We start from the raw sequence: 22,061 nt of genomic DNA, 5'->3' as shown, positions 1-22,061 counted from the left end.
GTTGAGAGGCATCGTTGCCCGGCCCATCCAGGCGTGAAAATGGGGGCTCTTAGAGGAGAATAAACAGTGATAATCCATGTTTAAGCAGCTTAATATGAGGTGCTATACTCCTGGTGATTAATGTGTCTAGAAGGGCTCATCTCTGCATATTTGGTCGCATTCATCAAACCATAAAAAATACACATTGATAGAGGAAGCATTTTTACACATTTGTCTTAAAAGCAATTTAAATGAGTTTAGCCAAAAGAGCAACATTCAAGCCCCTGGGCCGTATCTCTGAAAAACAATTTTTGGTTTATTGATAATGTTTTTCCTTGGCATTTGAAAATATTCCACTCTTTCAGTGACCAGGAAGTCCAAAGCTGTGGTTATATGTTGCTCAGTCATCTGACACTTTTACATATGAATCCCGTTTTTATCTGAAGCTCACAGCTAATGACATTACAGTGAACTAAGACTATGTGCTCACTACTTTAAGTATTTATGTGACTTGCATATTAGCAGAAGCTGAATTTTAATAAATACTTTGAAGAGAAGAAATGACTATGGCATCTTTGAAATGCGTGTATTTTATTTATTGAACATGTCCTCATGTCTTTTAACATTTCAATAGCTTCTTACATTAATCTTTTAATATCCTATGATGAGAGAAATGTCTTATCAGTTGTAAAAAACATGTTTTTCTCCTCAAACACAAGACCAGTTTTATTGCTTTTTTATGGCTTTATGTTCCCATTTTCTTCATCTTGGTTGTATAAATGGCAGTAGCAGCAGTAGTGATAGATGCCATTTTTTTGTAGTCTGATATACATCCAGGGCTTTAACTGCCATTGTGTACACTGAGCCCCTCAGTGATTTTGGGGAAACCTGGGGCATTTACAGCTACAGTTCAAAACTTACACATAGTGGGTATTTATAGGCTAGATTCCAATATATTTGACCCAATATTTTTATTTGACCACTCTCAAGTCGCCAAAAGTGATATAAAATGATTCAGGATTTCTTCCCCAGAGGCATGCGTGTATCTCTTATACATCCTGATTATTAAGTGCATAATAAAGTGTGTAAGATTAAAGCTATTATTGGTCAATTAAAATGGTAACTGTCTAATTTTACTGACCTAAGCAACACTCAGTGTTATAATTTTTCAGGTATTTAAAGAGTAAATTAACATTACGCTGAAAAGCAGTTTTTTGCCTGTTTCACCTCGGACCACACCCAGCATCAACAACTGCAGTTCTTCAGATGGCCACTTGAGGCTGGATAAAGAAATGAGTCAATCTCCATAGTGCCCCACATTAAAATGCCCAACTTTACAGCAGAAATAAACATGTTTACAGCCTGGTACAAAAACAGTTTAGCTCTCTAAAGGTATTAACTATACTATAGTTACATAGTTATACTGTACGTGTGGTGAATGTCCCACCCATTTAAATTATATTAAGGCTTAAAAAACATTTAGAATTAAGAGCGTGGCTGCTTTGAGTGACAAGTGGGTGCTGTCACAGGCGGCTGAATTCAGTAACCAGGCTTTATTTGGCCAGCCTCAGCTCCACCCACGCTCCATGTCATTACCTATTGTTGGATTAGCCGGGAGCCAGCAGAGTCAGGACTGCCAAGATAGCAACGACCAGAGCCGACAACACTGAGCTTCACAACAGCTCTTCAGAAATTCTATGGGTGACATCATGGAGACTACGTCCATTATCAATAATAGAGTAGAGTTTGTGCTTGTTGCACATGTGGCCACACCCAACAATAATGCCTTGGGGTCCTGGAGTACACTTGTACATCACTGAAGCAAGATGAGAATTGAAACCACTGGACTGTTACTTTAACAGGTGAAATGGCAAGAAAAGAAGAAGGCAAAGAGTAATGAATGCTGTTATTTCATCCCTTACCATTATGCCTGACTGCAATAAAGTACGATTTGTGACATTATAGGAGTTATTATTTAATAACACATACAAATGATCTCTTGTCTACCCTAATTCCCCTCAGTATGTAACATCTACCCACAAACTCCAAGACACCGACGGTCCACATGTTTCTTTCACCAAAACGTGGAGTACATGAGCATATAACCTCATCAGTTTGAAAAATAAATCTATCATTAAACACTTTATACAATAATTCACAGGTTAAGTGTATTATACAGGGAGTACTTTCCTTTTTGCCTGCAGTTTCTTATGAGGTAGCCAACAGCAGGAACCTCTCAGGTGTGAATATGCAGTGTGAAACACGAAATTAGTAAAAAAAAAAAAAAAAAAAAAAAAGGAGCAAAGCTTCTCATTTAACCATCACCAGTTTAAGGTTAAAATATCTTTAAAATGTAATTCCAGCTAAATTAGACAGAATAAAAGCCGATAATGTGGACGACAAGGGACGGAGGAATCATGATAAACTGCTTTTACCTCCTACGGCTGGCCTTATATTGCCTATGTTGCTCATGTTTCAGTGTATTGCTCCGTAGCTAACACTAATTATAAGGACATCTTATTGATAGTGTGCCCTTTGCAGCGCCACATAATCATAATTCTCTCAAATGGAGATGAAAAAGTTGGGAAGAAACATCTGAACAGTGCAGCTATGAGACAAAAGCAGCGCGATCGATCCGAATGTGAAGCCGGAGAACGAGTTTGGACAATGATGCAGTACCTCTGTGGGTTGGGCTCGTTGTGTTTGTCTCTCTCGTGTTTAATCATTCTGTAGCGGCCAATGCGAACGTCTGGCCTGGACACCTTCATCCCATTCAGAGTGATCCTGCAACACACACAGATACAATATCTATTAGAGAGAGAAAAGGAAACAAACAAAGGCCCGGACAAGGACAGAGACGAGAAAGAAAAGAGGCAGAATGAGAGAATAAATATCAACAAACTGAGAAGGACGACAAGGAGAGGGAATGCGCCTCAAGGTTTCATAAAGAACTGAAATAGGGTTGAACTATTATTTTCATTATCCGGTAATCTTTTTTTTTTCAATCAATAGATTATTCATTTGGTGTATAAACAAAGGGGAAAAAATGGCCATAACTAGTTCCCATACAGTACCTCAACGTGACAACGCTAACGTATGTTTTCATTATCTAATAATCTTATGATTATTTTGATTAACTGATAAATCATTTGGTCTACACAATGTCAGAAAATGGTAAAGACAAATGCCTGTAAGACATATATAAAGCCTTTAAATAGCTTGAATTGATCAGTGTACTGCCACATAATGCAAAAAAAATACTGTAAATTGTCACACTTTAGAAGCTTAAAACAATTCATCAATTATCAAACTATAGTTGCAGATTCATTTTCTGTCAGTTAAGAAATTGAATAATTGATTATTTCTTTAATTAGACTGTAGACAGTCCAACAAAACACAAAGATGTCCAGTTATTATGAAACAGAAAACAGCACATACTCACAAATGAGAAGCTTGGACCAAATATTTTTATTAAACTTTAATGATCAAACAATTTAGTTCAACATTAAATGTTCTGGCGATTAAGTAATAGTAAATAGTAAAAGCACCATTGGAATATAAAGAGATTAAAGTCCAACATTCACTGCTCAAAACCTCTAAACAAAACCACAAGTTCTTTAAATGAGCCTGTTCTGCATTTCCATGGACATTGTTTCCTTGCTGCGCTTCAGCGGAGGGACTCATCCTGGTAGTCACATTTAGGTGTGTTGCTGGGATACAACAGCAACAGAACCTAGCAACAGTAAACCTTTACATGACTGCCAAGCTGACTTAATCGCTTGATTTGGCTAACTCAGACGGCTGAAGCCTCACATTAGCTTCCACGGAAATACTGGAACTGTGCAGAGGAAGGCCATTATTTCCAATGGAGAGAGCGGCTGCACCTTCTCAAACAAGGAGTCATATCAGTGAGGCCGAAATTCGACTAAACTTTGATCTCAACGACCACATAAAGTTTTGTTTCTCTGAGGTCCCGAAGTTACGCAACGCTACTCTATGAAGAGCAGAAATATACAGAAAGGACGTTTGAAAATAAACGCCATGATTTAGCATCCAATTTAGCTGCTTTGTAGCATAATTTGCATTTTGTATCTATTAGCAAAGTCTTCGCTGTTTTACAGAGCAGCTGCACTAGGAGGGGATCATTTTTGCCAGTATAGGCAGGAGGGATGATTACAGGGACCAATAACTCCTTAGACATAAAGAAGACATAAAGAAGACATATTACAATAAGATGAATCCAAACTGTTCCCTTAGTTGCTAAAGCAGAGGAATTACTGGTTGTATACCTGAATAGAGTCAGCAAATTGTTGGTAACTCAACCCATCAACACTAAAATATGCTCATTTGACTTCTACTGCTGGCTCAGGTTGTTCAAGGACTGCATTCCTTCACACAGGGTGCTCCGGGCATATCATAATCCCCCTGAACACAGCACACTGCAAACAGTGTTGCACACAAACAAAATGAACAAACACACAGAGACCCCTGGCTGTTACCGAACAACCTCAACTCTAGGTATATAACACCAAGAGAAACAAACTGTTCCAACTTCAGGAGCTGTGAACTTTGTGGACACCAGCTGGGAGAAAGATTCGGATTTGCAGCGTGTTACAGTTTAAACAAAGCATGAGATCAAAACTTTGAGACGGAGTGCTAATGTTGTATTACCACTAAGATGCAATACAAGGGCAAAATCTGCACAGAGATTTATATCTAACGCAACAACAAATGGAGTGTGGGCAACACAAACAACAGATTTGTTCCACATAAAGCCTGCCTTAAACCCAGAGGTTGACAGAAGCATTGATATTCATACCTGCAACGATATAAAGGATTGTGTATGTGTGTACTGAATGAGCAATTTTTATTTGTCGAAACGCTCTGATTCATGCAGTCTCGCTGTCTTAAAAAGCATCCATGCCTGATATTGCTCCTCAACAACTGCTTGTCTACTCCCCACTTCCAATCCCTCCGCTTGTCTCTCAACTCATCACCTCTTCCCTTCTTCTCCAAGCTTCCCTTTTTCTTCTTTTATCTCCTAATTTTCTCTTAATCTAATTTGCTCACGTCTCTCATTCTTCTCTTCTCCACTTTTCTGACGGCTGATAGAGTACATAAAAGTATGAGAAAAAGGCCTCTTCAACTTCATTCATAGCATATCATCAACCAATAAATCCATAAAAATGAAATTAGTTTAGGGGTAAGGCTGGTTTATTTTACAAAAAAAGAATAATTACTGAACAATTGAATGTAACTTGGTTCAATTAATTCACAAAATGTGGGAAAATATCATTTTCATGTTTTATTAGCTGTGTTCATTCTTCATTATTTAAAGGAATAGTTCAAATGTTTTGCCTATTTGCTTTTTACCCCATGAATAACATTAGAGTACAGACCGTGTTTAGTGTTTAAGTTAACATAGAGACTGGAAGGAGGAGAGAAATCTAACCTGGCTTTGTCCAAAGTAAAAAAAAAAGCCTACCAAATATCTATGTCCAACACCATGTCTGAGATGATAGTTGAACTTTGGACTGCTAATTCCCCACGTTTCCTCTGCTTATGCTAAGCTAAGCTAAGCTAATCACCTTCTGGCTCTAAACTTGAGGCTCAGATGAGAGAGGTATTAGCCTGTTAGCAAGAAAGCAGTATAAGTATATCAGTGTATTTCTCAAAATCTCAAACTGGGTCTTTAGTGTTAGTAGTTTTCTGCTCCTCTCCTCTATCTCTTTTCATATCCCCTCTTTCCTTCTCTAAGCTCCTTCATGTATTCTCCCCTTTCCATCCTCATCCTCGTCCTTTTCACCTCGCCTCCCCTCGATGCTTTTCTCTTCACGGCTTGCTTCTTGTTCACCTTCCTTCTCCTTCTCCTCTCCTTTCTTTATCTCTCTGCTTATCTCTCCATTTTCCCCCTCTGCCCTCCCCTCCTCTCGTCTCTTCTCTCAGCTTTCATTTTTTCTCCTCTCTTCTCTTCAGACCAGCGAAAATGTAAATAACCCAGAATGTAGCCCTGTGCCTTCAAAAGCGCATTAACCCATAAGAGGCGAAACCCAAACTTTCCATCAAAACAACCCTCCAATAAATAAATTCATTGGAAGACTAAATAACACATCTTTGCCCCTTTCTCTCTCTCAAGTCTCAGTGACTTTGCTGACTTGGCACACATGCATAGATGATTGCCTTTGTCAGTGTGTCTGTGCGTGCACATATGAGCATGCATTTGCATAATTTAGAGATTTATTATGGTGCAAATAATGTGAGAGAGAAGGAGTGAGCAAGACGGCCCTTTCCTTCTCTTCCTCAGCTTTTCAGTGCAGTGAGCTTAGTTATACATTATGCACAGTTCTGCATCTTTAAAATAATCTTCTTTGTGCCCGTTGCACTGCAGAGTCTATGAGGCTCGACTGTGGCGATATCAGCTAGAAATGTGAATCTCTCCGTCGCCATCTGATTCAGTACCAATCTCAACATGTTATTTTTATATTTTTGAGACCACAATTCTTGAAACAATTTGTTGTTGGCTGTGTTTTGACAAGACTTGTGCAGCGGTGGCAGCAGATCCTTTACTTAAGTAAAAAATACCACAGTGTAAAAATACTCCATTGCAAGTAAAAGTCCTGCATTTAAAATCGTACTTAAGTAAAAGCACAAAATAATTATCAACTCAATTTACTTAAAATATTAAAAGTACTTAAGCCCGTTTTACAGACACATTATTATAACTTACATTAATAATATTGATGCATATAAACAGTATATTTCTGTTACAGCCGGTCGAAGCGGAGCTGGTTTTATGTACAGTTTTAATCAAGTGGTGGACAACCTCGGGGTCAGCCCCCTCCAATGGGTCAGAAACTAAATCTGTCATGAGACGAATAATGGGAGAGGGAAGAAGAAAAACAGTGTTGTGCTACATACATTTGAATTCATTTTTCAGTTTTATCTCTTTGGGCCTCGGAAAAACTTATTTAAATTAAACCGTCTGAGAAGTTTAGAAGGGGAAATGTGTCTACGGGGGAAACACCTGAAATATGAGACAAGGGACTCCAACCGGACATTACTTTTTGTAAGGGGTCATGAGCCAAAAAGGTTGAGAAGTACCGGTTAAACACTGGTTAAAAACAAATATGTCCCTCACTAAGCAAATGTTAAGTGTACAGGAGGTGAGGAAAAAATATGAGTCCCAGTCTACAGATGACATAATTTGTTGGTGTTTGACAGCTTGAAAAAGGTGTGAATGTACAAACACCTCCAAGTGTTTAGTTTGTGCTTTAAAGTTCTCTTCTCACGTTAAGTTACCACTTTTTAAAGCTGCTCTCTGTTTATGTAAACAAATGATGACATGACCATGTGTGGTGAAAGTGGTCGCTCATTGTCACAGACCTACAGAGAAATATTACCGGACTCAGAAGCTCCCATCAACTCTACAGAAAGCTTTAGTGTCTTTCAGCTCGTTGTTTTGGGTTTTTGGACCACAACTTTACTGTCACGGTTCAGTTACAGCAGTCTCATCAACCTTGTTTAAAGCAACAGAGATCTGTCAGAGAAAAGAGCTCTGATAAAGCGACTGTACACTGCCGTTCCAGCACAAAGCGACAGACAGACAAAGTTTGCAACTAGCTGGAGAACAAGCTGCTAAAGAGACACACGAACGGTGTCACGTTCACCGTAGTTTCGCCTGCATGCTTGGAACAGGAGGGTGAGGTTAGGGCGATGTAATCTGCAACTGCACAACTAGATGACACTGAATCCTACATATTTTTATTACTGGATTTACTTGAGCTTCAAGTCTGACTGAAACTACTGATACAAATGTGTCGATGAAAGAATATACCAAATTAATGCTATATTGTGTGGTAAAATGATTAGAAGCAGTTTCCCGCCATGTGTTAAAGAAATGTGTTAAATCTTCTGAGGTGACGGTCAACTAGACTGTAACGTTTTTCTCATCTCCAGTGTTTTCAACCTTTGGCAATAAATAATCCTCAGAGAAAATGAAAGCAGTTTTCTGGGTTCTCAAACATCAGTTGATCAGAGTTTGTTTGCTTGTGTAAAATATTATCAGAGCTTCCGTGAAATCTGTATCTTTTGCTACGTCGTCGTATCTCTGCTCTGTTAACTTCCCTGCCTGCTTTCAAAAATCATCTTTGAACGTCTCATAAAAGGCTCTCTGAGGGTGGGCAGACTCTCCATCTCATCGTCTGTCAATATGAAACTTTGCATGATGATTAAATGCTGGCCCACGATTCTTGTTAACAAAAGGAACACACACACACACAGCAAAAAAAAAAAAAAGAAGCTGTTATTATTCCACACATATGCTCCTCAGTTGAATACATTTACACATTATTTGATAAAAAAAGCTCAGGGTTGGTACATCTAATAGGGTTTGTTTGGTTTCAAAAGGGACATCTTTTTGTAAAAAAAAAATCAAAATGAACTTTGGCTGTGACCTTGTAGACTTGTGTGTATTTGTGAGAGTGTTTTTTGTGCATGCATATGTGTGTGTTGTAATGAACTGTGTAGTAACTAATCAACTGGCTTGTAGACAGAATTGTGTCCTTGGACTAAAGCAGAATTTCTGCTGGAGCACCAACACCACGTACTCTCCAACAACATAGTGCAGTCATTATTTTTCACTACTCTGACAGGCAGTAGGCAGTAACATGGCATGACAGCGTAGTGTGAATGTTATGTAAGGGAAAGGACATGGAGGATACAGTGGAGCAGCAGGATGGAAAGCTTCAGCATCCCCTGTGTGATGTATATAATCCGGAGCCGACACGTTCGACAGCCACCTCAACCAAAACACAGCAGGTGGGCGGCTGCTGTAAAATTCCCCACTGTTCGGGACCTTTAAGCATTTTGGGATTTTTTTTTTTTGCAGAGTCAAGTAAAAACGATTGGGAACAGTGGGATAACAAAAGTGGAGACAGAAGCAGGCCGCTCTGTTTTTCAGAGACTCGGTCAGGATTAGACGTTTGTGCCAAAGCAAGATAAAAGGAACCCGCTTTTTAAAGTTAAATTGCTAATGCAAAGTGAACATTTCACGCTGCAGCCGCATTGTATTTGACAGGACTAAAATCTTTATGTGAGGTAATTTTATCCTGATTGAGCTGTTCCTCTGGTCATTAGCGGAATAAAAGGCTCAATATAAACGCAGCTACAGTTGGACTCCTGGAGTGAATCCATTAAATATTAAAGTCCAGAGTCCAAGTCTTTATCCAGACCAGTTAAAAACGATCCCCAAATCTTGTTAAACTTTTCACCAGAGCCAGCTACCATAACAGATTTTCTCTGTTCTCAGTTTAGTGATTAAGTCATTTCATACAGCCACTGTGTAAGCAGTTCTAAAGATATAAAATAAGCGGAGATAATGCAACTTCTCCAAATATAAGAGTTTTCAGCTCATTTAAAAGGCAGCTTGTTATCCACCTCTAGTTTTCATATCATAACTGAAAGTGAAAAATGTCTTCTCGGTATTTAACCAGGCACTGAGATGTTAAAAAGAGGTGAGTTACATATTTTACATCCATCAGAGAGAGGCGATACCGTTGAATAACGTAAACAATGAATAACTTTGAACTGAAACTGACTCAAGCTCTAGTATTTACTGAACATGAATGTTTCCCTCCTCTACATTCATACATTCAGAGATATTTCTTCTCCTCACAACTTGCAACTGACTTTCAGTCTAATATATTTATAAAACACAGAATATGAGGCCTCGCCTGAGATAGAATGAAAGAATCCTGGACTTATTTGCATCATTGTCCCTGGTGTTTACACAGTCAACCAACCACTAATTTGGTTGGAGACAGGCATTCAGTGTCTGCCAGGAGGATTTATTAGAAAGTAAGAACTAGAAAATTTAATTATATAAAAAAGACTTTATAAAATCTTTTCGGAAAGCAGACAGAATTAATAAAGTAGACACAATTACCTGTGACATTTTTACATGCATTGAGTAAATCTTTTTTTAATTAATGCAGAAGTGGTGCAGAAATCCCACAAAGTTCCCTTTCCCCTGATAATGCCACAGATTATACCAGACAGAGACAAATACCATTTCAAGACCACTGTACAATAAAGATAGCTCACCTCTTGACCCATCAAAACAAACTCTTTCTACCCCGGATTGAGTAAAACAAACAAAAGAAATCCTTCAAGATTGTTGTTGGTACAGAAAGCAGCTGCTTGGTTTGGAAACCCTGACAAATTTCTAGCAAATAATTTGCCAAAATCAGTTTATCTAAGTTCATTTGAAGTGAGATAAATCTATGCAATTGCCAAAACATACTTTGTTTAATATTTTAATAGACAAGATTTGGGGGAATTCAACAGGCAGTGAGTCATGTCATCATCTTAAAAAAACAGGATCTCTATGAAGTCCTCTTAAAAGTTCATAAATTAGTATAATTAGAGAAGAGGCTACATGAGTAAAAATGTTTCATGATAGTCTTGTTTGAATATTTTATATCAGAAAGATTCTGACACATGCACAATTTACCAAATATAGTACAGACCACAAAAAAAGATGGGCCTGTCAGGCAGTAATACTAGTTTGTTCTACTGAAGCAGCAGGTCACTCAGAATACATCATTATATAGTTATTTAGTGGAAGAAAGTGAGCCACCCACGGCACTGACCTTTGTTTAGAATCTCACAGAAGAAAGATTTTGAGCATCAATAGTGTGTAATTTTTTAAAGAAAAACTGTATTTTAAAAATTTGAATCTTGCTAAATAATCCCCATTTTAACTAATGATTATGTGATGCCGATTACATAACTTAGGTACTTCTTTTTCTTTCTTTTCTTGTATGTATGATACATTTCAGCTTTCAGATGACCTCCCTGTTTACTTCGATCTCCTAACACCATATCTGAGCTGTATTAGGTGAAACTTCTAATGCAAACTGAACATTTCACACAGCAGCTGCTTCACATTAAAAACGCTCCACTGGCGAAACACAGGGTGGCTTTTATTGCGAAGCAGTCACAGGAAACGCAAAATATTTGTCAGGACAGAAATCTTAGACCTTTATAAAAGGCAATTTTATTCTGACTGAGCTGTTCCTCTGGTCATTAGTGGAATAAAAAGCTCCATATAAACGCAGCCTGGAGTGAATCTATTAAACATTATCGTCTACTTAACTAACAGAGGCACCTTTGGAAAGATCCTGAGTTTGTGAAGTAGAGTGGACTGTCCAGCACTTCTCTCTCCTTAGAAAAATATCTGCCTGCTAATATGATCTACCATGAAAACTTTCATTTGCAGCCTGAGGCAGAGGACTGTGTGTGTCTGTGTGTGTGTGTGTGTGTGTGTGTGTGTGTGTGTGTGTGCGCGCATTAAAGAACATTATTATAGCCGTTTGGACAGTCATCTGGACACACACACACACACACACACACACACACACACACACACACACACACACAACTCACAGACCATGGGCCTTTTTGATTGGATTAATCAGGAATTTCTCAAACTCTCCTCTTCTATTCCCACCAGTGGAGTTAATTGCATTAGAGCAATGGAGTGGAGGAGAATTGGGAGCTAAGTCTGATGTCCTGCCTCAGTTCCCTCTGCCTGCAGAAATGAGATGGAAGAGGAGGAGGAGGAGGAGGAGGAGGAGGAGGAGGAGGAGGTGGAGTGGGCAATGATGATGGTGGTGTGGGGAAGATGCACAGCAGAGGGAAAGTAATAGAAAAGTAAAGGTGTGTGGGTGCGAACAGGAGAAAGAGAAACGATTTTTATCTCAGCGGGAACACATCTGCATGAGTGAAAAACTTTCAAATAGCCTTTTGTCTTTTTCATGCACAAACTGCACACTTTTTTAATGAAACTGTAGCATATATATATATATATCGTCTTTTTTTCACAGACATGAAAAAAGGATGTAAGGTGGATAAACTATGACCTCCAAATCTGAAAGCTAATAAAGAAAAATCAATGTAATATGAGAAAATTAAAGAGCTCTGGTGGGTGCATATATTTTATAAGGGAAGGGAAGAAAGACCTAATTTGTGGGCAGTTTTGCAAGGATGAAGTATCGGATTATTTCAATACAATTTCAAAAATGTTTTTGTTCAATATTAACTTTTCTAGTTGGTTAAAATTCCTGAAGGTTGATTTAAGACAGTGACACTGAGAACAAAAAAGGCTTACTCTTACTCTGTAAGACTGTATTTAATGTTATTTCTTCATTGTGAATTTCTTTGAGACGTCTACACTTGAGATGTGCTATATAGTTACAATAAGAAAGTTATGTTTATGTCTTCCCCTCCTGTTTAGATATTTGTATCCATGTTCTGTATAAAAGCACCCATTTCTCTTTTTCAAACCTTAAAATAATCCTTGAATCAACCTGCGTTACTTTAATACACATTTTCTGGAAATAAAAAAGTGAGTTAGAGGAGTTTTGGTCAGTTCCTGCTCCACTGCTTACTCGCATGGTGATTTCCTGCACCAGCCGCTGCTGACGGTGGCTGTTCTGTCGGACCGTACCTTCCGCTCAATGCTTCATTTCTCTCAACCTTCCTCCCCTCTGTCTCTCTTTCCTCCTCCACTCCACTCCCTGCACTTGCTTGTCATTTTTCTTCCTGACTATTTTCCTCTTTTTCTATCACTCGCTCACCCTGTTTCTATTAGTGCATTCCTCATTATTGTGCCCTGTGATACAATTTGACACTGAGTGGGTGTAAGAGAGAGAATAGAGAGCTGTATGTATAGTTTAGAGTATGAAGTTAACAAGTACTCTTTTGGTTTCTCTGAAGGACATTTCTATCGGCTGTTTCTGTCCAAAGCTAACTTTAAATAGGGTCGAGTCTGCCTCTCCCTCCCTCCCTCTTGTCTTTTTCGTCTGTCATGCATGATATGTACCAGTCTTGATGTTGGGAAAGCGTACAATGATGCAAAAAATAATAATAATTCCCAACAGATGCCTTAAAACTAAAGTAATGAGCCTGTTTTGAAAATGTAAGGAGTAGACAGTACAGATATATTTGTAAAAATGTAGTTACTTCCCACCTTTGCTGCAAGCCAAGTCATTTACAGACCTGTAAACAACAGGTAGCCAGTGGAGATATCTGAGCATCAGAATGATATGATCAAATCTTTATTACATTTTTGATCCCAGTCAGACATTTTCAGTCAACTGGAGCTGGCCAGTAATGTAGTCTGCGGGTGACAAAGGCATCCATGAGCTTCAGAATCGGACTGTGATGGAGAGCATTGTCATTTTGAGATATTCCTGACAGGATGGAGGGTTCAGGTCAGCATCAATAATAACTTTGGACATGGTCAGTGGTCTTGGGGATAAGGAGTTCCTCTGAACCTTCCTCTTCGCTGCAGCTGCTTCCCTCCGTCACCTCGTCTTCACCTTCACATCGATTCTACTCCAATATCAAAGATGAGCTCTCCACTGTGTCATGTTGACTTCTGTTCTGTGACTGTCGTATTGAAAGTATCACTTCATAAGGAAAATGTGCCTGGTTGCTCTCGGTTTACCCAGGGGTTGGGGGGGGGCTTGTTTGTTCTGCCTGCCAAGCACGTTCAATGTTTGCTTTTATATGTCCCGGGAGCACGTTAGACATATCAAGCAGATATGACTGAATCATCGCTTGCTAGAGAGTGCGTGACTGGCGGGTGTGGCGAATCACTCCGCTTTTGTACTTAAAACAGATTCAAATTCATGACTTTGTGGTAGAAAATAACTGAAGTTGCTGGAATGTTTATGCAAAATGCTGAATCACTGTGGAATCATCTGTTGGAATCATCTCAGTGCAACCCTACTCTTTAACATGAGAAGAGGTTCAGGGTAGCGATAGCAACCTCAGGTGTTCTTGAGATATTCTGTGTTTGAAACTGGTTCTGACTGGATTAGTATCGGTATTGGTGGTATTGTTTTTGATGTAATTATTGAGAGGTTCATGAAGCCTGTGACTCAAACACGTACTGAAGCTCCCTCTGACAAAATCATCAGATCTGTGTGGAGCGTTTGAGGAGACTGTAACCTTCCTCAAATGTAAATGCCACATTCACATGATGCCTTCCACATTTTTTCTTTTAACCATTCAAGGTTTGACTGGCACTCATTTAATTACATCATCTTGTTGCCCCCATTTGTTCTGCAGTGGTTTAAAAGCACCCGACTGGAAATTATCTCGACAAACAAACTCTTAATATTTGCATAACAGCAGTGGACGGAAACATTCATTTAATTCAATTCAATTCAATTCAATTCAATTTTATTTGTATAGCGCCAATTAATAGCAGAAGTTATCTCAGGACACTTTTCAAATAGAGCAGGTCTAGACCGAACTCCTTATAACATTTACAGAGACCCAACAGTACCACCATGAGCAAGCACTTGGCGACAAGGGTAAGGGTAAAGGGTAAGGGTAAAAACTGCCTGTTAAAGGGTAGAAACCTAGGACAGACCCTTCGGCTCTAGGTGGGTCGTCGACTGCCATGACCAGTTGGGGTGAGAGAGAGAGAGAGAGAGAGAGAGAGAGAGAGAGAGAGAGAGAGACAGAGACAGACAGACAGTTGCACAGCCACAACAGTAGCAACAACTACACTAATAGTAGTGACTGATATACATTGTCCTTTGCAGATTTTCTCGAAATTCAATTAAAACGTGTGTTACATTTGGATGGAATCCTTGCTACTGTAGTCCATCACAACACTTGGACAGGTTTCAGTTTGCTTAAAACAAACTAGCTTGATGAGACATAGTACGCCCATGTTTAAAGGCTAAAGTGTTTATAGTTTTTTCTGAATGGTCACCCTTGAAGGTGGGACAAAAAGCCAAACAAGACAAACTACATTCTCACCTCTGCAAACTGGGGCCAATTGTGGGGTCATGGGGTCTTCCTTGTCGCTTTCGGAAAGTCAGACATATTTTCCAATCTGATACCAAGTAATACCAGGGCCAGAATCACCTATACCAATACCAGCACTTTTTAAATTAAAAGCAGCTGATGTACAATCATGTTTAGGGGCCATAATAGATATCTGAATATATTTTTACTACTACTGTACCCGTTTTACTACTCTCTGTTTATTATTCAACCACGTACGCAACACAAGACAGTTTTCAATAGCAACAAAAACTGTGTACTGCGTAAATTCTTATGAGGTAATCCCTGCATACAACAGCAGGATAGAAACAAAGAGTGATGTTGATGCTAGTAATGATACTCACAACAAGTATTTGTTGTGTCGTTTCTTGATGTATTCATCCACCCATCCCTTATTTTCAGGGTTACAGCTTAAAAAGGGCTTTATAGCTTTTTTTTCAAACCTTACAAAGTGGTTCACAGTTCTAAATTAAATGAAAAGACAAGAAAGACATACAGAAATGTTTTATGAAACAAAGACAAACAAGAAACCAAGGCTTAATGAGGGATGCAAGAGCATCAATAAAAAAGGAGAAAAATAGGTCTAAATATGAGATGAGACAGTCTTTGCTGACCTGACCTGAAGGTGGAGAAGGTGGAGCATCTGCAACTGCGATTGAACTTATCGAAGTGCTAAGCCCAAAATAACCTGACCAGTACACCATTGAGAAGGCTTCATAGAAACACGTGCAGTTCTTGGTCTGGTGTGGCTGTGTGTGTACATGTCGTGATGCTGGCTCAGGCTCTGTTGAAAGCCACTGCTGGGAGGTTTAGAGGAAGGAAAGGGGAAAGGGCAAGGAAGAAAGAGAGGGAGCACGGAAAGAAGAGAGCGTGTGTGTGTGTGTTGAAGGCCGGACTGCCACGGAAGCCCTGGGGACAGGTACAGTCTTTGCCCAAGGCTACTGATGCATGTTCAAAGAGGGTGAGAGGATGGTGAGAAAGAAAGCCTCTCTCTTTCTCTCTCTGTAATATTCACCGACTTTTTTAGACAGGGGTGGGAGGGGGCAAGCGGCACTGGCAGTTGTGTAAGTGGCATGTGTCCTGTCCGCCACAGGCTCGGGCCACACTGAGCAGCAGAGACAGCTAGTTCCCCAGGGCTTGGCATTGCTCTAGCAGGACCCATTTCAGGCAGTGGCCGTGCCATGGTCTGTGGCATCAAAACCAGCATAAAAAAGGAAATCGCTGGAGGGAAGCGACGTGGAGAGTTACAGAGGCATAAGACAGGGAAAAAAGGAACAAAGGAGGGGTGCTGAATCTGGGTGTAAAAGAGCAATTTAGTAATTTAGTCGATGCTGCTTTTTCCAAAGCAGCTTTCAAAGAACGAGCAGATGGAGGTTCAGCCTTGTGTTCAAGGACACTTTCGACTGGACACTAGGGTGATGGACACATTGGCTGTTTATGCAGTTCAAACCCGCGAACTTTGCCATCTTTTACCGACAGAGAAATACAAGGTGCAGATTTCACAGACGCGACAAGCTTTGATCTGCATCGCTGTTCTTTAATCTTTCCATCCTCCTCCTCTAGTCGTTTCACTGAGAGACTGAACCGACTGCACTGTTAGTTCACTCAGCTGGACACTCCACTCCACCCCACTGCACACTACTACAGCTTTCATTGTTAGAACTGTTTCATGCATCGGATCTCATAAGAATGATGCTTTAAACATAAAAAGAAAATTAATAATAAGCTTTTTTCTATTGATATCTGAGGAGAAAATGTGTCTCCACAGCAGTGGTTCTCAACCTTTTAGAGTCACAACCCCTCAGGTTGGGGTTCGCAACGGCACCCATCTGCCTGAGACTGTTCAGGCATTATGGATCCACACTGAATCCGTTGACTGATGTAAAGTTGATCCTATTCATTATCTATGGAGAGCAGGAGATCTGACCATGCGGTACATGATGGATATGCCGCAGCGAGTTGACTGACTATTTGCCGTATCTGAATTTGCATAAACACGACTCGACTTCGGCTTCAAGCAAATGAAGTCGATCCAGCGGCAATGCTGATCAAATATGAATCAAGATTCTGTTACCACGTTGCCTATTTCTCGCTTGAAATGTTTTCAGAAACATATTTTAGTGGACTGTTTAGCCGTAATATGTAAAAGTTTCGGGGGGAAAAAAAAGGGGGGGGGGTTTTTTTTTTTTTTTCTCCCCTCACCAAACCCAAAAAAGAAGAACAACCATTTCCCCGGCAAAAAAAAAAATAATTAAATTTTTGTTTCCAATTGTTTTTAGATTTATTGAAATAATGGCATCTTCACAGTCAACATGTCTCCTTTAGGACTAAAAGAAAACTAGATAGATGGAAACACATTGTTATATTACTAGTATAAATAATAAGTGTGCCATGTATAAAAACCAATAGTTTTTGAGTATATACCCAATATTGTGTATTTGAGTTCTTGTCCCCTCTGTTAAATGTCATAAAGGTTGACACTGTCAAGAGCTGCTTCCTCTCTCTCATTCTGTCTGCTACAATATGTTTTAGTCTCTACATCCATTTTGTGACCCCCATCGGTCCTGACCCTCAGGTTGAGAATCACTGCTGTACAGGACCAGGCAAAGGGCACGATTACAGCTCCACCGGTATGTTTTGCACAGTGTTGCTTTGAGCTAAATGCTAAAGTCAGCATTCTAACATGCTCACGATGACAATGCTGACATTTAGCAGCTAATGTTTATCTTGTTAGTATGCTATCATTTGCTAATCAGCACTAAAGACAAAGTACAGTTGAGGGATAACAGATTTTGTTATAAATCAGTATTAGACAAAATAAAATAAAAAAAAGGACCTGATTAGTTATTATAATTCATCTTTTTCACCGGGAATATCTGTTACAAATCTCATTAAAAAAATACGTAGTTGTTTTTCAGGTATTTCAGTCTGCACCTAAAGATCCACAAAAATTCATTACAAGATTTTAACTTGAGAGAAGTGAGTAGGAGACTACTTTGCTTGCTTCGATAGCCTCAGCTACATCCACACACCATCTTTTCCAATAGCCTGTCCAAGTGTGGTTTCAAGGGCATTTCCCTTTTGATTGCTCCGTGAAAGGCTTAAAAACAAGCCAGTCCTGAAAAGCGACGGTGGATGGTGGGAAGGGGTGTGAGCCTTAGAGAAAAGCAAGACAAAACCTTCATGCTCAGCTTTATTTGCTTGTTTCTGCCAGTGTTTTTTTCTTTTATTTAGTAGAAGACTGACTGGGAGTTTTACAGTCTCGGACAAGGAGAGAAAAACTGAGAAGAAAAGAAGGTTAGGGTTACTTTATACAGAGCGAGATTTACGGTCAACTCATATTGTACCTTATTCCTGCACTGAGATATGACAGTTATATATCTGAGACAGGACAAATCACAGTACAATTATAGTTTAATACATTGGAGCTGTGTATAGAAAGAAAGATAATTCAGGCCTTGAGTTGTTCTGTCTAAAGCTTCTGTTATTTACAAAAAGGCTACTGCCAGAGGAAACTTAAATAAGCTGCTACAGTGACGTTTAAAGGTACAATATTTTCCGGTATTTAAGCTCTGTTTTGTAGTGTCTCTGGTTGAGCCTGTGGGCAGCTGTCTACAGAATGGTTGATGATAGCAAAGATGTTCATTGTCTGAAGGTTTAGCATTCAGTCCACCAAAAACCTTTCGACCAACAAACACAGCTTGCTCCTGCAGAAGACGGCACTCGCACACCGTCAGATTCCCAATCTTACAGTGGACTCCAACCGTGACCCAGATTCATGCCAGAAAAAAAAGTATCCTACCAAATAAACTCCTGAAACAACTCCTGAAGCACAATCCACTTCTCTCACCGCCGTCCATCTGTATTCTCAATATGTTGCAAACACACAGCGCAGTTGGCTGAGCACCTTTGTTGCACCCAAGTATGTTGGCTGATGTTAGTTGCAAAAGAAAACTTTTCCCTCAGCCTGCAACATCGACTGTAGTTCTACTTTGGTTGGTGGTTTTCTGCCTTTGATATTGTTACATTTAGATTAGAGTTTAATGTTAAATTATACAGGTGGGGATAATGAGTGGTTATTATGGTCTATTGAAGCTACTGACCTGTGAGTATCCCTGAAATCTAAAGTCAAATTCAATACACTGAAGGGTTTTGTAGTTGTTATGACCAGTAGATTAGGGTGGTTGATGTTCGCAAACATGGCAAAGATATTGTACATTATATGCTTTATGAGGTTTTCTGTAGTTACACTACATTTTAGCATGTAACAGATGCCATTTTTTGTATTTTTACCTTTATTACATACTATACAGTGGTCATGATGATGTTTTTGTTTTTGAAGTTAAAATGTTGTCATGGATTCAGTGAGTTACTCTTTGGGGCACAACTAAACTGTTTTTTTAGCCTATAATTTAGTTTACATTTTGTGAAATTGGCACCATTAATGTTTGCTGAATTAGCTATTAGAAGCTCCAGAATGCTATGTGCCCACTGATGTATAGAAAACTATCACTGGATTAGTGTGATGAGAATAAGAATTCTCAGGCAAGTTCTGGAGTTATGGAGAAGCATCTTTTTTTCCTATGATTTCTGAGCACAATTACTGAATTTAATCTAAAAATATGTGTATCACAGTTGTAAAACCTCTGGTATACAGCGATAAGCTGACAGAAAATGACGGAGAGCCAATGCTCCCTGGATGAACTCAATCCAGGAACATACTGTACTACAGTGATTATATAGATGACATCTTACACCTCTGCACCACCAGGATGCCCCACTGATATCATTAAAGCAACTGACCCCAGACAATCTTGGGAAATTAAGGGAAATTCAATTAGCCATTACCCTGTAACCGCCACATGTGGCCAGAGTGTCCACTGTTCAGCAAAATTACATTACATAGTCTCATTTTAAGTACAAAATGCCATAAAGAAACTCTTGCTCTTTGATTCAGATGAGATGATAACGTAATTTTGTAGCTGTGCTGGAAATACAGGACATTTTGCACCTTATGCAGAATATGAACATTTCACAGTGTTTACATGTAGCCTTTGGAGTGCATGTACGGACACTATGCACTGAGGTTGATTTGAAGTCAATGTCTGAACGATTTAGGTGTTTTTAATTTAAACTGGGATTTTAATGATGTTCCTGCAAGTCACTTCACATTTCATAACAGTTGAAACAAGAAAAGCTCCGTTCTAGTGCAGAAAACATCCTGAGGGAAATATACAGCATCTTATGGCCGACTGCAGCTATCATCCAATAAAAAAGTTAGAGGTTTAACTTTATCTGTCATCCTTAGACTCATAATTGCACACACACAGACGCAGAAACAAACATACACGTGCACAATGACTATTCAGTAAACCACACACAGATCTCCTTTATCACATCTTGCCAGGCGCTGACAAACAACTGTAATCTCCTGAATACTGCGCTGACTGACACAGTCCATTCTCAAAAACACCAATTTTCAGATGCTCTATTTTCAGTTTTTCTTATAATGCTATTACACTGAAAGGAGAAAGATAAGCTTCACAGTGTGAGAGTGACAGCGGGACACAGACAGAGAAACAGACAAACAGACGAAAAAAAAAAAGAACAGAGATATGATAAAGACGGAGGATGCGTTTTGTCTGTGAAGCACCGTCCTGCTGTGTGAGTCTGTAGCCGTGTGCGTGTTTATAATTAGTGTACTCAAGCCCAATTCTTTGAATGCAAATGCATCTGCTTATGTGACTAAAATAAAATTCCCATTGAAGCTCATTCGACAAGGCAACTGACAATTTCTTCAATTGTGATAATCTTTACGCCACCTTATATGTTCATTTCAGCAATTTGAAGCAGACATTTCCAGTTTGTCGATATGACTGACAGAGGTAACAGCACGCCTATTGGGGGAATATGCAGGAATATGTGAGCTGTGATTAAGGCGCAATGCAAAGGTAGTTTCATTAATTCTACGCTAAATAATTTGTTTAATAGTCAGATCATAAGTTCGCCAGGTAATTAAACAATTTTCAGTCCAAACAACCAACTGAGTAGAACATAAATTAAGCTAATGGCCTTGTAAGTGGTTCAATGCATTTAAGCAGTCTTAAGTCATCTTTCTGTCTTCCTGTCAAACAGATATTCTTCCCCTGGATTTGATCAGCTCACTTCCACAGTAATATTATTAGTGAGCTTGAGGAAGTCATTAAAAACTGAACTGAAGTGCATCAAAAGGTTAATTTATTTGCTAATCATTCTCCTTCTCTGAACAATTATAATAAATCATCCACTCCATGAGGAACTTCAGTGTCACTTTCAGTTGAGAGACTTGATTTCACCCCATTTTACTGCTATGATCTCCAGTAGAGGCTGAAATAATTTGTGCACATTTGTGTGCGCATGAGTGTGTGGGACTGTGTGTGTGTGTGTGTGTGTGTATGCATGTGTTGCAGTTGGTGGTCTGACAAGGATTTAATTCCAAACAGACTACTGAACATAACCCTGACAGATGCTACATAACTGTTTTTTTCTGTGTACTGTACTCATTAGAAAATGCTTTTTTTGACAAGTAATGTGTTAAGTAGTTTGGGTTTTTAAAACTTCCCTCACAGTAAATTAAAAATAAATGCAGGATAATGTCATATTTTATTGGTGAAGAAATCAGAACCAGCAGATCATGAAACATCCTTTCGTGGTTACCTGTTGTAGATGTCGTCGTCCTCCCCTCCCCAGCCCCAGTACTCATTGGGGAAGCCGTTGATCTTCAGAAACTGTTTTTTACTGAGGCCTGAAACCCCTCCAAAGTAGCCTGCGTAGGGCAGCCTGCAGGAGAGCGGAGAGAAAGAGTTGGGATAGGAGAGGAAGAGAGAAAATGTGAGAAGAGGGAGACGTTATAAGGGGAAGCACTTGAGGACAGGTGACAAGAAGATATCACATTTCAAAGGATATATATTTAGCATTTTAAATGAATATTTTATTGCAAAATAAATTCTAATTGCCTAAGCAAACAAAACCCTTCACACAGTAGGAAGACGGGCAGCTTCAACTCTCTGCTTCTTCAGTATCAAATAATTTAATTTCAGAGAAGAATTGCTTTCTTTATGGCACAAAATGATATAAGCTTTTAAGGACTGTAAAGTAAAAACCTAAATCAGAAAAAAACTTCAGACATTCACTCATTTAGTTCACGCAAATGATTCATCCAACAGCGTCTATGGGAA

General features: G+C 39.2%; 1 protein-coding gene across 3 annotated transcripts in view; it reads right to left on the bottom strand.

Annotated features, from left to right (window-relative positions):
* Positions 1-22,061, bottom strand: part of b4galt2 (UDP-Gal:betaGlcNAc beta 1,4- galactosyltransferase, polypeptide 2) — a 168,063-nt gene that overhangs the window by 11,422 nt on the left and 134,580 nt on the right. For all 3 annotated transcript variants that reach the window (XM_051401406.1, XM_051401413.1, XM_051401422.1), the window contains exons 6-7: positions 21,541-21,663; positions 2,659-2,763 (exon numbers count right to left, since the gene is read on the bottom strand). In XM_051401406.1, the coding sequence (XP_051257366.1) occupies positions 2,659-2,763; positions 21,541-21,663 (228 nt within the window). The remainder of the gene's footprint in view (positions 1-2,658; positions 2,764-21,540; positions 21,664-22,061) is intronic.

The sequence above is a fragment of the Dicentrarchus labrax genome, unplaced genomic scaffold (assembly GCF_905237075.1).
Source record: "Dicentrarchus labrax unplaced genomic scaffold, dlabrax2021, whole genome shotgun sequence".
Lineage (NCBI taxonomy): Eukaryota > Metazoa > Chordata > Actinopteri > Moronidae > Dicentrarchus > Dicentrarchus labrax.
Note: the sequence above shows the minus strand (reverse complement) of the source record. Positions and strands in the feature narration are given on the sequence as shown.